Raw genomic sequence first — 19,359 nt, 5'->3', positions numbered from 1 at the left:
CTTTACCTGGTAAGTCACCAATGATAAACTAAGTAAAAAAGGAAAAGAAACGGAGTGACCGGTCCTGTCGTAAAGCTGCTGACTCGGGATACAGTGGCATCATCACCCACACCAAACCGCGGTGACCTGCTATTACGAGGTGGCATGCTGGCGGGGAGCAGCGACTATGTGCGAGTTTATCAAGAGGAAGTGCCTTCTTCTGGTTCGGCAGATGTAATGGGTCGCGGGACATGAACGAAGTCGCGTTGGGTTTGGGCAGCAGTTCTTAATAGAAGAATCTGTTGGAACCTCTGCGAGGTGTTGCTAGTCTTGCAGTGCATGGCCTTGCAGCTGGCCAATAATCTAGCAGAATAAATACCGTGTACTTGCATGTACAAATTCAAGGTCTTAACATTGTGCAAACGCAGTCGTGTCTGGACTGGGAAAGGAGGGGACGGGAGGGGACGGGACGGGTTATCGCACTGTCTCTCCCTCCCCCTTGCCGCCTGTCCGTCCGAGTATCGTCAGCTGGAATGAAAGAGCAGCTGCTCGTTCTTTCCCCGCACGCAGTTGGGCAATCCGGTGAGTTCTGTGCCAACTTGCAGCTTGGTGACACACACAACCACACCCTACTGGCGCATGCAACGCGCAAGCTCTGCTGATGGTGGTACTTTGGTTGCTGATACATAGCCGCCCACCACCAATCATGCCGAGTCTCACTTTCTGTACGGAGTACTAGTAGCCGTGGATCAGCCCAGCCCAGCCCAGCCCAGCGAGTGAGCACTTGTTTTGACAGGGGATTCGATTTCTTTTTTTTTCTTTTTTTTTTTTTGCTTACTAGTTGTAATATCAAGTTGTCGCGGCTTCTCTTACACTGGCAGCGGTTGTGGTGTTTTTAGTGGCAGTAGCGGTTGTAGTGGCTGTACCCCGCCCCAATAACCCTGCTAGTGCTCCTGACAGTGATCCCCTGGCCGCTCGGAAGCACCCGCTCCACTCCCGCAAGGGCCTCGGCGGTCGATGGCTGCCGCCACCAGGTGACAGCGGAGAATCCATTTACAGTATGTACTACTAATCTAGTATGCACAAAACACCTACGGATACTACAGTAGGTTAGTACCTAACTAGTTAACTAACTTGGTAGCTATTCGTTATTAGCCTATCCGTACACTGGTTCTTTAAACCAGAAAGGCAAGTCAGACAGCAAACGCCAACGCCACCAACCGTCCCCCCAATCGTTTCGATCTCGCCCCCGCTTCTTCATCTCAAGTCGTCCCGCAATGTTGGCTGTTGGATGCATTTTGTTTACATGGCCGTTGGGTACTGTACCTGCTGTACCTGCTGTACCTGCTGTACCTGCTCTGCCTCGGGGGTCTCTTCTTCCGCCTTGCAGCCTGAGAGCCAATGCCGAGTGGAAAGCATTTTAAGTCAAAGGCCACTGCCATCTTTGCCAGCTTCCCGTGACAAACGTCGCCTCTTTTCCTCCTCCTCCTCTTCTTCCCCTCTCATCACCCCATCTCGACAGAAACTTGGGTTGTGGCTAAAACGCCACAGAGCTTGGGTGGCTTGTGGCACCTCGCGCCTCTACAAATGGATGATTCATTTGGCCCAAGCCTCTTTGGCTACTTCGACTTCACCCTGCTCTTCGAGCATAGCATGTTCGAGATTGTCCCCGCTGGCATCATCATCTTTTCCTCCCCATTCTACATCTATACAGCTTCCCGCTCCAAGCTGATATGCGCTCGCCTGGGATGGCTCCTGTGGATGAAGCTGGCGCTGGCAGTTGCGCTCGGAGCGCTCCAAGTAGCCAGCGCCGTGCTTTGGTGGGAGCAGCCGCTCGATTCAACCTTGGCTAGGGTTTCCTCCATCCTCTCTTGCGTGGCTGCTACGTGCATCTTTTTGATGCTCTACGTCGGTCACCGATACTTTGTTCGCTCGCCCTCCTTCTTGAGCCTCTTCTTGACCACGACGCTGCTCTGCGATGCTGCCATCACCCGGACATACTTTAACCGAACTGGCCTCCACCTGCTCGGCCGATTACATGCACCCATTCCGGTTCTCAAGTTTGCACTGCTCATCCTCGAGGAGGTGTCCAAGAGGTCTCTGATGCCGGAGCAACTACGCTCTTCTCTCGGGCGAGAAGCATTCGCCGGCTTCTGGAACAAGTCCTTGTTTCTATGGATCAACTCGACTCTACTCATCGGATTTCGAGGTGATCTTTCCACCCGAGACCTCGCAGCTCTCGATCCACAGTTTGAGCCGGAAAAGCTGTACAACGACTTCTCCCGGCGGTGGGCAAACGCCAACCACAAGTCCATGTTTGCATTGCTCTATACATGCATTCACACTATCCCCTGGATGTTCATCTCCATTATACTGCCCCGACTTCTTGTCATTGCCTTCAACTACGCTCAACCATTTTTGTTGTGGGAAATCGTTCGCAAGGTCGGCTTGGGCAACCCGACAACCGATGTTGTGAATGCCCTCATAGGCGCAACCGCCCTTGTGTACGGGGGCAGAACTGTGTGCTCTTCTTGGTATCGTTACATCAAGAACAAAATAACCCTTGGAATTCGTGCCATGTTGATCAGCGCCGTATACAACAAGTCGATGAGACTCAGCGCCGATGAGGCCAGCAAGTCGGCCGCTCTTACGCTGATGAGTACCGACGTCAACGCCGTCGAAATGCTGGTTTCACTCTCATACGAGTTTTGGGCTCGTATACTGGAAGTGGCTGCCGGCATTGCTGTTCTTGGCCGCCTGATCGGCCCGTCTTGCGTCTTCACTTTGATACCTGCGATCCTCGTCTCCCTGGTCTCAACTCGCCTCTCCAAAGTCATGCATACAACTCGCAAAGTGTGGAACCAGCAAATTCAGGATCGTGTTGCTCATACGTCCAATGCGTTGGCACAACTCAAGGATATCAAGATGCTCGGTCTGGGGCCGATCATGGCAGAGCGCCTGCAGGAAAAGCAGCGCGCAGAGATTTCGGTGTCTATGGCTGACAGAGCTACCTGGTCAATCACCATGGCCATGGCCGCCTTTGTTGAAACTGTGACCCCGACCGTGGTTATTGCAGCCACCATCTTTTGGACACGGCGGACAGAGCAGCTGTCAGCAGCCGAGTTCTTCGGTATCCTTGCGCTTGTCGTCATGGTGACAGCCCCAGTATCAGCGCTCCTGGGAAACCTTGGATATTGGTCGGCCGGCTTTGCTTCACTCGCGCGGATCCAATCCTATCTCCTGCAGGATGAAATGAAAGACTACCGCGAGCTCATAGATGAGCCCGGTCTGTCGTCGCGCACCAGTACAGCCACGGCATCTTCTACTGGAGCTGCCGTTCAAGGAGGGAGGCGGAGCCGGAGCCGGCGCCGGAGTCGTCGCATACAGTTTGCCGCCCAGATGTTCAACGTCGCAGTCACATACGACACATCCTCTCCAGTTCTCGTGGATGTTTCGTTGAACTTTCCCGCTCACAGGAAGACGATGATCTATGGCACTGTTGGGTGTGGCAAAACCACTCTGTTGAAGACACTTATTGGTGAGGCACCGGTCCGAGAGGGCGTGGTGTCCGTTCTCACAAAGTCGATTGCTTATTGCAGCCAGACACCCTTTATCCGAAACGCTTCTATCAAAGCCAACATTGTCGGGCCAAATCCGCACAACGAAGCCTGGCTGGACAGGGTTCTATGGATCTGTGCTTTGAACGTGGACCTGGCAGCGTTTCCCAACGGAGTCGACACCATCGTCGGCAGCGACGGGTGCAACCTGAGCGGCGGCCAGAAGCAGCGTATCTCCCTCGCCCGCGCGCTGTACGCCAAGGCTGAGATCCTCCTCTTGGACGATGTCTTTAGCTCGCTGGATGTAGATACCTCGTCGACGGTGCGGGTACGTCTCTTTGGAGGAACGGGCATCCTGCGATCGAGCGGGACGACGCTGATCATGACGACCAGCATGACTCCGCACCTAGTCGATGCCGATCATGTCATTGGTATCTCACGGGGCGGCCGAGCGATGTGGCTCTCGCATTCCGACCAAGAAGTCAATTCTCGGTCCTTCCCAGCGAGCGTCCTCCCGGAGCCGGAGGAAGCCGATCCGGTGGTTGTTGTCGAGCAGTCGACGAGTGAAAAGGCGGAACTGCCGGCCGTCGAAACGTCGTCGGAAAAGACGAAAGAAGCTCCGAGATATCATCCGACATCAAAATACGGCGACTTCTCGCTGTACTCGTACTTCTTGGCGCCTGCAGGCGGCTGGATACTGGTGCTGTGGGTTGTCATAGTGTCCGTTGCCGCGGTTGCCGAGAGGATGCCCCAGATCTACGCTCGGATATGGTTGGAAAAGAACCCCGATAGCCGATTGTATTACCTCGGATATGCTATCCTGGGCGTGATAGCTCCATTGTGCAATGTAGTAGCTGGTAGCTTCTACTTCTACCTCGTCAACTCACGAACGACCGAGGCTTTGCACTGGAAGATTGCAGACACTACCTTTAGAGCGACGCTTGATTTTCTCACAGAGGAAGACACTGGTTCACTACTCAACCGGTTCAGCCAAGACATCACGATAGCTTCGCAACGACTTCCGCTAGCTCTCATGCCTGCCAGTTGGATGGCTGTGACGGTCCTGGTCGACATTGGCATTATAGCATCCGGCGCCAAGTACGCTGCCCCAATTATACCAGTCTTTCTATTGCTACTGGCCGTGATTCAGCATTACTATCTTCAAACCTCTCGGCAGCTTCGATATATGGAACTCGACATGTCCAAGCTCCTATACACGCATTTCTCGGAGACAAGCACCGGCATCACGAGCATTCGCTCTTTTCAGTGGGAGCACGATGCGAAGATGCAGCTGTACGAAACCCTGAACGCGGCACAGAAGCCATTCTACTACATGTTGTCTATTCAGCAGTGGCTGCAAGTTGTCCTGAACATGTCGAGCATGGCCGCCGCGGTGGTGCTCGTTAGCCTGGCACTGCACTACACGGGCACGTCCACTGCGTCGTCGATGGGCCTTGCGCTGCTCAGTCTCATCACGTTTAGCGAAACGATGGGCATCCTTATCGGTACCTGGGTCGATACGGAAACGGGACTGGGCGCCATTGCGCGTACTCGGGCGTTTGCGCAGACGACGCCGGTGGAGAGGGACAAGACAGGCATGCACCCGCTGTCTGAGAAATGGCCGGCGGCTGGTAAGGTCGACTTTAGTTGTGTGAGCGCGCGTTATCAGTATGTTTTTGCCATTGCTGTCGATTTCGGCAGAGGGCCAGTCTGCTAACGTCTGACACTGAATTAGACCAGAGAGCGAGACGCCAAGGACTGCTCTCAGCAATGTCACCTTCCGCATCAACGCGGGTGACAAGGTGGGTATAGTCGGACGCACTGGAAGGTACGATTGCTCATTAGACTCCCATGAACTTCATGAATTGTTGCTTACGCGGTATTTGTAGCGGTAAATCATCCCTGCTATCTTGTTTGCTCGCCCTTGTGGAATACTCAGGGAGCATCAGCATCGACGACAGAGAAGTCCGAGGCGTGCCTCGCGACGTGCTGCGAAAACGCATCACCACAATTACCCAGTCAGGGCTTCAATTAAGAGGCTCGGTACGGTTCAACCTCAACCCCTTCAGCTTCGAGTGCGTCGACGATGATGCGCTCCTCAGCGCTCTGGACCGCGCCGGCCTACTGTGGCTCGTCGACGCGCGCGGCGGCATTGACGCGGACATGGTCGACATGAAGCTGTCGCAAGGTGAGAAGCAGCTGTTTCAGATTGCGCGCGCGATCCTACACAAGCAGTGCACCGACACCAAGCTTGTCCTGGTTGACGAGGGCTCGGCGAGCATGGACGAGGACACGGAGAGACGCGTTCAGGGCATCCTTGACCAAGAATTCTCCGACTGCACCATGCTGATTGTGTCGCACCGGTCGACAGCTTTGGAGAGCATCAACGTGCTCTTGCGTCTTGACGCCGGGCAGTTGAGCATGTTTAGGGTGAACCGGGAAACTGGACAGCTGATTGCAGTGCGTCCCTGGGACAGTTGATTTTATTGGAATATTTGATATATTTCTTAGCTTCATAAAGATTCATGATTGCCGTTTCGATGGGCAAAGTTGCACCATATACTGAGCGTATGCTTGAAAGCGCGGGACGCGGCCTGAGAACTATGCTAGGAGGGGCGTTTTTTTGGAGTATTTACAAGAAATGAAGAACATTATGAATTTCAGTAACTCGTTCAAGTCACGTTACATGCACTCGGTCATAGTAGCCGTCTAATTGGCTACTAAGCAACGACATCGGTACCCGCCAGACTCTCCTCTGTCACAATGCTGCTGCACTGCACATCTCTTGTATCTGGGCGTCTCCTCTACGTTCCTGATCCCGCCTCACACGTCCCTCTGGCCCATAAAGAGCTGAGAAATCCCGATCATGCCCCCCCATCCTGAGGAAGCCGAACGCGACGGCCACGACGAGCAGCGACCCCTCCTGGCCGACGACACCACCCCCGTTGGTCAGCAGCAGCAGCAGCAGCAGCAGCAGCAGCCGCAGCAGCAGCAGCCACCTCCTCCCCTCGGGTACTCACGGCGGCGCCTGTTGCTGTCCGGCGTGCTCGTCCTCGTCGCCGCGATCCAAGGCGCCGCGCTGGTGAACCCGGCGATGAACGCGCTCGTCGAGGGCGCCGCCTGCCAGCAGCTGCACCCGGAGGTCAAGGGCCCGGACCGGTACCGCGACCGGGCGTGCAAGGCGGCGGACGTGCAGGACCGGCTGGCCATGGTGATGGGCTGGGAGTCGACGTGGGCGCTGGTGCCGGCGCTGGCGACGGCGATCCCCTACGGGGTGTTCATGGACAGGCGCGGGCCAAAGGTGATGGCGACGCTGGTGTCGCTGGGGGGGTTGCTGGTCCAGGTGGGGGAGTTGACGACCAGTAAGTCTTATCGGTGCTTGATGCTTTGTTGAATGCTGACTGGGGTAGCTCTTTATCCAAACGTGTTCGACTTGCGTGGGATCTGGGTCGCCTCGTTCCTGGGCAACCTTGTCGGCGGCGGGCCGCTGGGCTTCGAGGCGACGCAGTATGCCGTCGCCAGCCTCATCGCCACCGAAGCCAACCGGCAAGTCTCCATACCGACCCACGGCCGGCATCTTCTCTTACTAACACTCCCTCCACTGCTTGATAGGACGCTCGTCTTCTTCTACTTGGCCTGCCTGGTCCAGCTCAACTTTGCCGTCAGCGGGCCCCTCGTCTACTGGGCCATGAACGCCAGCCCCGTGGTCGCCCAGCTCCTCGGAATGGCCCTGATGACCCTGTCCCTGCTCCTGACGTTCACTCTGCCGAGCGGCCTGACGACGACCAAGCACGTGGCGAAGGCTGCCGTCGCGCCGGCATCTGTCCGCCAGGCCTTTGCAAAGACGTGGAGGGCCAGCAAGCAGGCGGCCACCGAGTTCCTGCAGCTCTTTCGTCGAGACGCGCAGCTGGCCCTGCTGCTCGTCAGCCTCGTCTTCAGCACCATCGGCGCACGGCAGTCCCTGATCCGGCAGCAGTACGCCACCAACCGGTACGGCTGGACCTGGGCCGAGGTAAAGCTCCCATCCCATCTGTCTCTCTGTCTAGGTGAATCTAACGCATGGCGAAAACAGGCCGGCGCCATCATCTCCCTCGTCTCCCTCGTCAGCCTGCTCGTCCTCGCCGTGCTCGTGCCCGCCGCCAGCGCCTGGCTGCTCACCTTCAAGACGCCCCTCGGCAAGGACCTGTTTCTCGCGCGCTTGGGCATCCTCGCGCTGCTCGTCGGCAGCCTCCTTGTGGGCCTGTCGCGGACCACGGCGCAATTTGTCGCCGCGCAGGCCGTGTACGCCATGGACGCGTGCTACCCGCCGGCCGTGACGAGCGTCGTCGCCTCCGTGGCCGCCGCCGGCGGGGGTGGACGGACGGGACTGGTGTACGTGACGGTGGTGTTCATGCGCATGGTCGGGTCGCTGGTGGCAGGGCCGCTGGTGTTTGGCGTGTTTCGCGTGGGGTTGCGGCTCGGAGGTGATTGGATCGGGCTTCCGTTCTTCTTTGAGGCGGCGCTGCAGGTGTTTACCGTGGCGGTGACGTTTTGGGTCCGGGAGCGGCGCGTCGGGTCCGAGACGGTGTCGGACGGGGAGGGGGCTGTAGGTGTGGCAGAGTACGGTAGTGAGTGAGGAGAGGGAGGGGGCACAAGCGAGCACGGCGCTTACCGGAAGACTCGCGTATTGAATTCGGGCAGTGACGTGTACAATCACATGGCCAAAGCAAAGTGTTGTCATTTCTGTGTGCAGTGGTAGTGCAGTGTGAGAGTTGATGTGTCAGACAGCACCTTCATCCTGTGGCAAATGCTCACCCGCGCCAGGACCAGACCAAGGCAAATGTCTCTCAGCGTTTCGTGCATACAAAACCAAGTACAACCAAGTTAAGCGCTGTCCTAATGGTTTGTGTCAAGTACACAAAGCTGAGGCCAGCGTTTGCCGCCCGCTTTCACCAAACACGCAAGACTTCAAGGCTCTTGAACAATCACATGGCCTTTTTAATTTAATAAAACAGTGCCAAGAACGGGAAGTTTTACCCAAGTAACCTTCGGCCGTGAAAGACTTCAAGGTCGTACCGCGGGGCCGCACCGACCGCGCGCTGGGCGTATCGCCGGCGCCGGCCCGGAAATTCAAGCCGACAAGTAGAAAACTTGTTTATTATGGAGGGTGATGGAAACTCTTTGAGTCTTGGCAGGAAGCGCGCGTTCCTGGGAGTGAAATGGCGGTGAAAAAGGGGAGGACTGCAACTTATTAGGCGTGTCGCCGTTGATCACAGGAACAAAAGCAGTTAAGAATGACACGAGCGAGGAGAAGGATACAAGTCGCAGGTTTTCGCTCTGAATTCTCATTGGAAATCATCATCATCATCATCATCATCATCATCATCATCATCATCATCATCATCATCATCATCATCATCATCATCATCATCATCATCATCATCATCATCATCATCATCATCATCATCATCATCATCATCATCATCATCATCATCATCATCATCATCATCATCATCATCATCATCATCATCATCATCATCATCATCATCATCATCATCATCATCATCATCATCATCATCATCATCATCATCATCATCATCATCATCATCATCATCATCATCATCATCATCATCATCATCATCATCATCATCATCATCATCATCATCATCATCATCATCATCATCATCATCATCATCATCATCATCATCATCATCATCATCATCATCATCATCATCATCATCATCATCATCATCATCATCATCATCATCATCATCATCATCATCATCATCATCATCATCATCATCATCATCATCATCATCATCATCATCATCATCATCATCATCATCATCATCATCATCATCATCATCATCATCATCATCATCACCATCGTCATCAAACAACAACAACGGCTCAGCCTCATCATCACCATCATCAACTCAACACCAGCACTGTACGACCTGTCATCAACCACCCCCATGTACTTGACAAAGACCCTCGAAATCGCTGCTCTCGCCTTCCTCGGCGTTCGTTGAAGCAGCAGACATAGTTTGCAGGCCGCCCGGAGTGTATGCCTGTGGCAACACCGGGGGTGCTCCCGGGTCAGACGGTACCATGTACCTTTGCGACGGGCGACAGTGGAAGCCCTTCAACAACTGTGGCGAGGGCCGTTGCTGTGTGTCCGAGAACGGCAAGTACCTCTGCGCCTGCGCTGGAAGTAGTTTTATAAGCCTCTTTTTTACAGTTTTATTTTGCTAATACAATAGGAAGGGGGGGAGCAACGTTGTGGTGCCCAATTAAGGGCTTGAGACTAGCTACTATGGTATCTGTATTTCATCTATATTATATATTATATAGTTTAAAATACTATACTTGTAGTTTTATTTTCGTCTTTCTCTAAGAATAAGTCTTTTGATCATCAGGATTGGAGTTTGGTATTAATTATATTGACAGTCGCCTCGGCCAATATGTACTAGACAACAACCTAGGCACATTGCGTGCGTCAGTCAGCTCAAAAGGACACGCAACTCGGTAAACAGAATTTTGTGTGCCGCCAGAAGCAGACAATTGTTTCTTGTTTGTTGGTCAAGGGCTTGCTTGCGTCACTGTCTTTGATCTCTCGTAGGAGTTTGTGTGCCGTGACTTAGTCGTACAAAGGGGAAATCGGCAAGGCAGTCGCGGTTGATGACACGAACAAAATAGTCGAGAAGGAAATGTTCGGATTAAAACAACGGGGACGGTCTTACAAGGCGGAAATCGGCACCCTGGTGAGGCAATCGCCATTCATCACCAACAAGGCAGTAAACAAGAGCGTCTTCACGTAAAACCAAGGGGCTGGTCGTGCAAAGGGGAAAGAAATCGGCGACTCTCAGACATTTGCCGCTGATGCAAAGACGGGACGCTCCTCTAAACTAGGTGAAGAAAAGTATATAACTTGTAGATTTCCCTTCCAAATTCCGTCTTGGTCTCATCACTCACAAGAGCAACGACAACAGCTCACCTCAATTCCAACCAACAACTACAACCAGCAACAACTCTGCTTCACCTCCAACCAGCAACCAACCACCATGTACTTCACCCAGGCCCTCGCCATCCTCGCCCTCACCGTCCTTGGTGCCGAGGCTTGCCAAAATGGAAAATTTGCCTGCGGCCACCAAGGTGCTCCTGGCGAGCACGGATCCCTCTATGTTTGCAACAACGGGAAGTGGAATCTTCATTCAAAATGCGCTGGTGGTGGCGGCTGCTGCATGACCGAGGGTAATTTTGCCGGCTGCAAGTGCTAAAGTCAGTAATCTGGACCCTTTTTATCTGATCGTGTACTAACATTGTAGAGTAGTGCATGGAACGCAAAGTCAGTCAGTCAGTCAATGTCAATCACCCAGCCAGGCACTGGGGCGGCATCGGCAGTGCACTATAGTGTCCAAATAGTATTGGACACGGCTTGATCAATATTCTATGTTTGTGGCTTTCTCTTACAACGTCTCTCAACTATCGAATTTCCCTTTACTTGCCAGTGAGATGTTTTCTGCTGGGGGTGATGAGTGCAATTTTGCCCCTAGAGTGCCAAACCCCCCCCTCCCCCCAAAAGGCCAGCGATCTGTAGAGCACATCTTTTACAATTTTAATCGACTGATGTATCCTGTAATCTCCACTCATGTCATGTTCAAGCTTATTCAGAAAACATCATCTAGTTCTGCTGAAAGTCGCCCCTGTCGGCACGCAGCTTGTCATATCGGAGCACCGCACCCAGCAAGACACTCGCTCCAAGTGCACTGTTTTTCTGTTAGCAACTAGTTTTCAAAACTCAGAAAAACATCGACATGTCTGTTTGACAAAAGGAAAATAACGCTTACCAATCCTCTGCCGAGCAGTACTCCGTCGGGTTGTGGCTGATGCCCTCCCGCGTCGGCGTGAAGATCATGCTCGTCGGGCACCGCAAGTTCGTATAGCAACTATCATGCCCTGCACCACTAATCATCGGCTTCCACAGCTCCTTTCCCTGTCCCCCGGGAAGTCCCCCGCAAACCTCCCTCGCGCTCTCCCGCACCGCTGCCACGCAGTCCTCGTGGAACACCACCGCCGGGCTGTCCACCAGCAGCGCCCAGCCGACCTCGCAGCCCCTTTCCGTCCCCTCCGCAATCTCGTCAAACTTGGCTCTACACGCAGCTTCCATCTCAGCCAGGACGGCGTTGCTCACGTGGCGCAGGTCGAGGGAAAAGGTGACGGTGTGGGCCATGGTGTTGACGGTGCCGGGCTCGGCGCGGAAGATGCCGGTGGTGGCGAGGCCGGAAAAGGTCTTGGCGACGGCGTTGGCGGCGGAGATGAGCTGCGCGGCGACGAGGACGGCGTCCTTGCGGGCGTAGAGCGGCGTGGTGCCGGCGTGGCTGTCGCGGCCGCGGACGGTGATGGTGAACCACTTGAATGCCTGGACGCCTGCGTTCCGTTGGTTAGAGTTGGTTCTTGAGTTTCATGTCTTGGCTTGATCCAGAGGTTCTTACCTTGGACGACGCCAATCTTGAGGCCCTCGTCTTCCAGGATAGGGCCCTGCTCAATGTGCAGCTCGAAATGGGCCGCGAACGGGTTCGACTTGTAGGATGCCGGCGAGGAGCCGCGGTAGCCGATACGGTCCAGCTCCTGTAGCATGGTCTTGGCCTTGCCCTCGTGGGGAGTCACCTCTTCGAGATGCCAGGCGTCTTCGATCGGGACGGCACCGGCCCAGACGCCAGAGGAGACGGCCATCTTGGGGAAGCGAGCACCTTCCTCGCTGGAAAATATTAGCATGAATTTTATAAAAGAAAAAGCTGCTTATTCAACTTACTTTGTCCAGTTCACGACACCGATGGCTCCCTCAGTCTCGACTTTGTTTTCCTCCAAGACTTGGAGGACCTCGAGACCGGCCAGGACACCGAGGATGCCGTCGTAGCGACCACCGGTTGGCTGGGTATCCAGGTGTGAGCCCATCATGATCGGGGGTGCATTCGGGTTCTTGCCGCGGCGAATCGCAAACAAGTTTCCCATTTCGTCAATGGACGTGCTGCAGCCGAGCGACTTGGCTTTGCTGAGGAACCAGTCCCGCACGGCCTTGTCCGAGTCATCGAGACTCAGTCTAGCCATGCCAGTCTCGGTAGAGAGCCTATTTTTTTTTTTGTGAATGTCAGGATGAGATTTTGGTCAGAGTTATCGTCATCATCGACGGCCACTTACTTTCCATAGCGATGATCGGCACCAAACTGGCAGCTCTCGTGGAGGGATGCCGCTAGCCGGTCACCGTTGACACCAAGTGTCGGCAGTTGTGGTTGTGCTGAAGGCATGCTTATAAACGATGGTAAGGATATTCAAGATGCTCAAGATTTTCATCTACTCCAACCAAAAAATACTCCCTTCACAGAAGGAAAAGATGGCTTAAATAGTCCCGAGGGCGCGGCCTCTGTCACCGGCGACGGCCGAGTGTGGGGGTGGCGTCGACGGCCAAGCCCACGGCCGACGGCGGACGAATTTAGTTACCTGCCTAGTATCACTGTGGCTGATATTGACATGCCAAATATGCATATCTGGGAAATTGCTGATTGGCAGCCCAAATTGGAGATTATCTGCCGACGGCATCCAAAAAAACGTGGGGTCGGCCGATCGCAGCAGTTGTGCATAAATAGCGGCGACAGACCGGGAGGAAATGCCATCTGTAAGAAGGAAGAGACATGCTTCAAGTTTAGAAATATGACAAAGTCTGAGAAAGATATTGATTCCGGCGACAACGCCTCGACGGCAATGGGCGGCGTGGCGGCCCAGATTGATAAGGAGGCTGAGAGAAGGGTGCTGTCCCGGTTTGACTGGTTCGTGATGCCGCAGATGGCCATTCTCGTGCTCTTTGCGTACTTGGACAGGACCAATATTGGTAGGTCTATCATCTGCTCACCCCCCCCCCCCTCCCCTCAGGCAACGCCCGCGTCTTCGGCTTCGAAGAAAGCACCGGCATGTCCGGCACCGACTTCAACAACGTCTCCATGTTCTTCTACATCACCTACATCGTCTTCGAGACGCCCTGGGTCCTCGCCGTCCGCCGCTTCGGCCCTGGCCGCGTCCTCGCCGTCGCCATCGTCTGCTGGAGCGCCGTCACCCTCGGCACCGGCTTCGCCCACAACTACGGCCAGATCATCGCCTGCCGCGTCCTCCTCGGCGCCTTTGAGGCGGGGCTCTTCCCGGCGCTCACGTTCGTCATCTCGGGCATCTACCCGGCCGCGTCACAGGGAAAGCGCATCGCGGTGCTGTACGTCAGCATCGCGCTGTCGGGTGCGGTCGGAGGGCTGATCGCGTACGGCATCCAGAGCATGGGTGAGCGGCACGGGCTGGAGGCCTGGCGGTGGCTGTTCATCATAGAGGGCGCGGTGTCGTTGATCATTGGCGTCATCTGCTGGGTGAGCCTCCCGGGGTCGCCGGAGACGGCATGGTTCCTGAGCAGCGAGGAGAAGAGCACCATGGCGCTGCTAAAGATTCGAGACCATCCGTACGAGGAAGATGCGCACAAGTTCTCCTGGAGGCAGGTAGGCCTGGCAGTCTCCGACCCGCTGGTGTGGCTCGCGTCCACGGCGCTGTTCTGCTCGTCCATCGCCATGTTTGGCTTCAGCACCTTTCTGCCCACCCTTCTCAAGGGCATGCAGTACGCGAGACTTCCTCTCCCTGCTCTGTGCACGGAGGAACGCATGCTAATGATTCTTCAGGTATACCTCGCTGCAGGCAAACTACCTCAGCATCCCCGTGTATGTCTTGGCGTCCATCGGCACCGGCGTCACCACCTTTGTCTCGGACCGCATTGGTCGGCGCGCGATATGCCTGATTCACTCGCCCATCCTGGTCATGGTCGGCTACGCCATCGGCATTGGCTCCAGCAACAGATCCGCCGGTTACTTTGGCATGTTCATTGTCGGTGCCGGCGTCTACTCCTTCAACACCGTCCTCCTCACGTAAGTTGCCCTTGCCTGCCTTGTCTTCCTCGCCGAACTCCCACTAACACGGCAGAAAGTTGGGTATCGAACAACATTCACCCCGATTACAAGCGGTCAGTGGCCATTGCCATGGTAGTCTCCCTTGCCAACGCGGCAGGGCTGGCCGCCTCGCAAATCTACCCAATCGGGGATGCGCCTCGCTATATTCTCGGAAACTCGCTGTCACTCGGCTTTGAGGCGCTGGCACTGGTCTCGGTGGCTCTCATCTACATGCTGCTGCGGTACAGAACCAAGCAAAAGGAGAAGTTGATCAGCCAGGGTGTAGAAAGCAACGGTAAGGAGGGAGACCAGAGTCTAGACTTTGACTACGTAATGTAGTCGTAAGAATTTAGCTATAATGACCTGATTTTGAAAGCCACCACTTGGCATTTTTTGACACTTTTTGCAGTATTTGTTGATCCCTTGGCAATTTTTTAGATTTTTTTTTCTCATTATTTAGTATTCGTCGTCGCCATCCCTGCATGTTTTTATTTACTTCGCCGCCCTCTCCTTATCAGCCCGGTCGGTCTGCGGGGAACCCCGGCGCCGACCCCGGACAAGCCACAATCAGCCAGTCACGTTGCTTCCTTAACAACCAACAAACCAACTACCGGGTCCATCATCACGCAAGCTTTCATCCAATGTTTTCTTTCTCTTTTTCTCTAAATCACGGGTGACTCAGTCAAGTTCCACAATGTCACCCCTGGAAACACCGCCGTCTCCCGCACGCTTCCCCCACCACGCAGCCGCCGGTAGCCGCCGGTATCGCTCCAAGGCCCAGCGCCCTTGCGACCTCTGCCGCGCGCGCAAGGCGCTCTGCAACATCCCGGATCCGAGCAGGCCTTGTCAGCTGTGCGACCGCACCGGACGGCCGTGCACGTTCCTCGCCGGGACAAAGAGCAGGCCGACGCGCTGCAGCCCGGGTCGCAGCTCTGCCGACGACGGCGCGGCAGACAGTCTTGCGGATCAAACGCCGTTGACGGCTTCATCATTCTCGCGCAATGATGCACGGGGCGACTTGGTGGTGGACAACCCTACCAGTCTTTCACCTGCGTTTGGTGGTCACCCGCTCGGGATGGATGAGATGTTGCCGACACAGTGGTCCCCGGATCTGGAGCAGCTGGGGCAGGCTGAGGCCTTCATGCAAGACATTCCCAACTTTTGGTCCATCCCATACGGCGACGCTTCTGTCATGGGAACGGCGGACTCTGCTGTTGAACCCAACAGCGGAAACGAGGAGGCCCTGTCACGCCCCCAAGTCCAGGCCACTCTCAACAGGCATGATCGGTCGACATCCTTCATCGGCTACTCCAATGAATCCGATCCGTTCTTGCTGGAGCACTACCCCTACAACGCGGCAGACGAGCTGGACTTTTTCATGGTCACGTATCGCCGGCCATCGTCTCAACCCGTGTCGGCCGGCCACCCGCCAATCCATTTTCTCCAGTCAAAGCCTCAAGCAGTGCTGCAAAACCAGGAAGCAATGACGGGCTGCCTGGCGCTCAAGAATGAACGCGACCTTCTCAATGAAATTGTCAGTGTCGAAATGGGTGTAGCATTGTTGCGACTGTAAGTCATGTGTGTTGGTTGTCCTCGGTGTAAAAGCAACCCGCTGACCCCCTCCCCCCAGCTACCTCCGGTTCATATTCCAGAACCTCCCCATTATATCAAGAACAGAGCTACTAAAAGACGAAGAGGAATTCATCAAATCCACCTCCCCCGGCGTCCTGGCCGGCATGTATGCCCTCGCCCTGCCCTTCACCTCCTGGGACGAGCAGTTCTGCCTCGACAGCGCCTACTCCAAGCCCGACGTCAACCGCCTCTGGCAAGTCTCTTACTCTTGCCTACAGCGCGAGCTGCACTTCCCCTCCCTCTCCACCGTGCAGATCAGCCTCCTGCTGCTCAACACCACCACCTTTGACCCCGTCGCCGTCGAGACCCCGTTCGCCTGGTCGCTCGCGTGCTCCGCGCTGGCCGTCGCGCAGTCGCTCGGCCTGCACGTCGACCCGGGCCCGTGGAGGGGCCTCCCCGCGGCCGAGGCCCGGCTGCGCCGCCGGCTCTGGTGGACGGTCGTCGCGGAGCACGGCTGGCGCGCGGTCACGCACGGGAGGGCGTCGATGCTGCGCGAGGACGACTGCAACGTCACGCCGATATCGCACGCCGACTTTGCGGGCGTGGAGGACGCTCACGGCGCCGCGGATTACTTTATTCACTTCTGCGCGCTGACGGACATTGTCAGCGAGATATGTCGCAGTTTCTTGTAAGCCCTACGCGAGCCAGCAATCTGTTACCATCGCTAATCTTGACGATTTTCAGCACGCTGAGGACAGTCTCTAAAGTTCAAGATCTCAAGGACATCATGGACCGGGCACGGCCTCTACAGCGCGCCCTGCACCGCTGGCTCGAGTCTCTGCCGCCGTCCCTCTCCCTGGACCAGCCGGCCTCCGACGCAACCAACTCCGATGTCCCCGACAGCCGCGCCTCTCTGCACGTCGCCTACTTCACCGCGCGCGTGCTGCTCCTCCGCGCGCTCCTGCGCCCCATCGTCCGCCCTCGCCTGCCGGACGACCACGACGACGACTCCGCCGTTCACGAGGTCCTCCAAGAATCCCGCGACTTCATGCGGGCGCTCATCGCGGTGGTGCGCGGCCTGGACCTCCGGTACACGGCCGCCTTTTGGCCCGCCTATGCGCGGCACTGCCTGTGCTACCCGGGGCTGTTCTGCTACATGCTCTGCTTTCAGAGGCGGTCACCGCGGGATCGGGCGGGCGACGAGGAGCTGTTTGCGAGGTGGCGCGGCGTGCTGCGGGCGAGGGTCGGGGCGTGGCCGCTTCTGCGGTTCGCGGTCGTCAAGGTGGATGCAGTCTTTTGGAAGAAGATGGAGCATACGAGGGAAAAGCGGCAGTGGTCTGGCTAGTCAAGTCAGCAGGTACGGATAACAAGTATGGCAGACACCACGGTTGATGATGCGTTCACGGACGTTCGACTAGGCTACATCAAGCTTCCACACAGGATGCCGTTCTTGGAACAGAACTTGTCGTATTATCAAGCTAGCTGCGGTGCCTCCCATTTCCCAGCTCCACTAAACATCACCGTCACGCGCTTCTGGCTACCCAGCAGCAACGCAACATGGCTCGAATGGCCACTCTTCATTCATGGCCGTACTTGATCGAGGCACAACCAAGCTCGGTGCCGTTTGCATACGCCGCATGGACGTTGAAGCCAAAGTACCCCCACTCCTTCTTGAAGTTATCCATCGGGATGTCGAACGCCATCTCACCCGTCTTCTTCGGTGGGCATTGAACATCGGGGTTGTGCATGCGGATGAGGGCGCACAAATCGACGTCGTCTAGCGACACGGGCTTCGCGCCCTTGTGCTCCCACAGGGTGAAGTTGGCGAGAATAGGGGTGTCGTCAAGTGGTTTTCTAACGTTGATCTTGATGCCCATCGCGGCATTTTGACCCCTGGATATTTGCGACGATTAGTTAGCATTGCCAGGGAAGGGAATCGCTAGCGAAAGCAGTCCTGCAAAACTCACACTACCGGCGGGTCGGGGGAGATGGAGATTGTGGTCAGAAGCATGGGATCTGTTAGTAGTCGACCGCAATTTATCCAGCTCCAGTTGCCATTCGTGGAGCGGCCGGCGGTGGCGAGGGAGGCGACCCCGAGGAGCAGGATGAGGAGGAAGCTGAAGCAAGAGCGCATTTTGAAAGAGTGAGGGAAGTTGTTAGAATTCAAGACGGTTCAACAAGAACGCAAATGTACGGAGTAAGTGCATTCGGCCACCAAGGGAGGGGAATGGTTACATTTATACGTGTTTCCGAGAAAGTTTAAGAGGATTCGCCACCAACGCCTTTGTGCTTTTTACTTTTTGCTTATCGCATGAGTTAACTTGTTGACGCGAGTCGAGAGCGTGTCCGTCGTGGCATAGTAGCTAGAAAAACATAGTTTAATGTCGTCATGTCGCCTTGTCGCCTTGGGGCGTGATCCGGCACACGTAGTTTGAGGCCGCCCGGCGGACGTAGCTGAGGCTTAAGCTTAGATACCACCTAACAAGAAACCTACATGGCGGCGAAAACAAACTCGAGAAATAGGTCAAGAAGATCAATTACGCCAGTCATTTGACCAACGCCCATGCACGAATGGGAGTATACAAGCGCCGGATGACATTTCCCCAATGAACACCACTCGAGCGCGATGGTTCGCCCTATCTAGGGTCCGGCCCGGCCACAAAAAGTTTCGACAACACAAACAAGCTGAATAAGAGAGGCGAAGGACGATGCGACATATCAAGCTACCTACAATGCGCAAGGACAGGGTCCATGCTCCCGCTTGCCCAGACTCCTCTCCCGCAAACCCTACCCTGGAGCTATGGTTTTTGAGAGGAAACTTGGAGAGGACGCGGACAACAGTTGGCATATCGAGCGGTAGGCATAGAGAGAGGAGGCATAGATACTAACTATTTACTGCCTAGGTATGTATGGAGGTAACAAGCCGATCAGCTCAAACCAACGCGGCCTGGCAAGACTTTAGTTGGAGCACAAACGATACAGCTCCAGTGATGTGCAACCCCAAGCACCCTACAAACCCACAAGATCGGGAATGCCACGGAGGAAACACAGGACAAGAATCAGACAACCAATTTCGAAAAAAAAAGTATGCTATTTCTCCATTCCGGGCAGAAGCGCAACTCTGAGTTGTAGCAGCAGAGGGAGGTACGTAGCGAGGCACCTTGGCAAGTACCGGCGTTGCCCGGGGCAACCACCTTGTCGCTGATTGGCCGCAGAGCATCGACGCCAAAAATACCAACCGCTCCTCCCAGCACTTGCATCTCTTTTAGAATAATACACACGCCGCCACGAACTCC

At 55.4% G+C, this 19,359-nt stretch overlaps 7 protein-coding genes across 7 annotated transcripts; 5 read left to right on the top strand and 2 right to left on the bottom strand.

Annotated features, from left to right (window-relative positions):
- Positions 1–1,566: 1,566 nt before the first annotated feature.
- On the top strand, positions 1,567–6,017 carry ISF_04366 (ABC transporter, transmembrane domain, type 1; the record flags this gene model as incomplete). The annotated part of the gene is made up of 3 exons (XM_018847972.1): positions 1,567–5,204; positions 5,272–5,364; positions 5,426–6,017. 3 exons carry the CDS (start codon positions 1,567–1,569, stop codon positions 6,015–6,017), a joined length of 4,323 nt encoding a protein of 1,440 aa, XP_018704928.1.
- A 385-nt stretch (positions 6,018–6,402) lies between these two features.
- On the top strand, positions 6,403–9,547 carry ISF_04365 (Major facilitator superfamily domain, general substrate transporter; the record flags this gene model as incomplete). Its single annotated transcript, XM_018847971.1, has 5 exons — positions 6,403–6,898; positions 6,947–7,548; positions 7,609–8,143; positions 8,340–8,417; positions 8,844–9,547. 5 exons carry the CDS (start codon positions 6,403–6,405, stop codon positions 9,545–9,547), a joined length of 2,415 nt encoding a protein of 804 aa, XP_018704927.1.
- A 1,032-nt stretch (positions 9,548–10,579) lies between these two features.
- On the top strand, positions 10,580–10,848 carry ISF_04364 (hypothetical protein; the record flags this gene model as incomplete). The annotated part of the gene is made up of 2 exons (XM_018847970.1): positions 10,580–10,769; positions 10,844–10,848. The coding sequence occupies 2 exons, from the start codon at positions 10,580–10,582 to the stop codon at positions 10,846–10,848; spliced, it is 195 nt and encodes a 64-aa protein (XP_018704926.1).
- Positions 10,849–11,199: 351 nt separating this feature from the next.
- Positions 11,200–12,823, bottom strand: ISF_04363 (Amidase, hydantoinase/carbamoylase; the record flags this gene model as incomplete). The annotated part of the gene is made up of 5 exons (XM_018847969.1): positions 11,200–11,284; positions 11,366–11,945; positions 12,011–12,276; positions 12,331–12,645; positions 12,717–12,823. The coding sequence occupies 5 exons, from the start codon at positions 12,821–12,823 to the stop codon at positions 11,200–11,202; spliced, it is 1,353 nt and encodes a 450-aa protein (XP_018704925.1).
- A 403-nt stretch (positions 12,824–13,226) lies between these two features.
- ISF_04362 (high-affinity nicotinic acid transporter) lies at positions 13,227–14,830 on the top strand (the record flags this gene model as incomplete). Its single annotated transcript, XM_018847968.1, has 4 exons — positions 13,227–13,404; positions 13,446–14,166; positions 14,228–14,470; positions 14,530–14,830. The coding sequence occupies 4 exons, from the start codon at positions 13,227–13,229 to the stop codon at positions 14,828–14,830; spliced, it is 1,443 nt and encodes a 480-aa protein (XP_018704924.1).
- Positions 14,831–15,185: 355 nt separating this feature from the next.
- On the top strand, positions 15,186–17,408 carry ISF_04361 (fungal specific transcription factor domain protein; the record flags this gene model as incomplete). The annotated part of the gene is made up of 3 exons (XM_018847967.1): positions 15,186–16,060; positions 16,122–16,751; positions 16,808–17,408. 3 exons carry the CDS (start codon positions 15,186–15,188, stop codon positions 17,406–17,408), a joined length of 2,106 nt encoding a protein of 701 aa, XP_018704923.1.
- A 232-nt stretch (positions 17,409–17,640) lies between these two features.
- Positions 17,641–18,197, bottom strand: ISF_04360 (hypothetical protein; the record flags this gene model as incomplete). The annotated part of the gene is made up of 2 exons (XM_018847966.1): positions 17,641–17,956; positions 18,031–18,197. The coding sequence occupies 2 exons, from the start codon at positions 18,195–18,197 to the stop codon at positions 17,641–17,643; spliced, it is 483 nt and encodes a 160-aa protein (XP_018704922.1).
- Positions 18,198–19,359: the final 1,162 nt, after the last annotated feature.

This window comes from Cordyceps fumosorosea (assembly GCF_001636725.1).
Source record: "Cordyceps fumosorosea ARSEF 2679 chromosome Unknown scaffold_9, whole genome shotgun sequence".
NCBI lineage: Eukaryota > Fungi > Ascomycota > Sordariomycetes > Hypocreales > Cordycipitaceae > Cordyceps > Cordyceps fumosorosea.
Note: the sequence above shows the minus strand (reverse complement) of the source record. Positions and strands in the feature narration are given on the sequence as shown.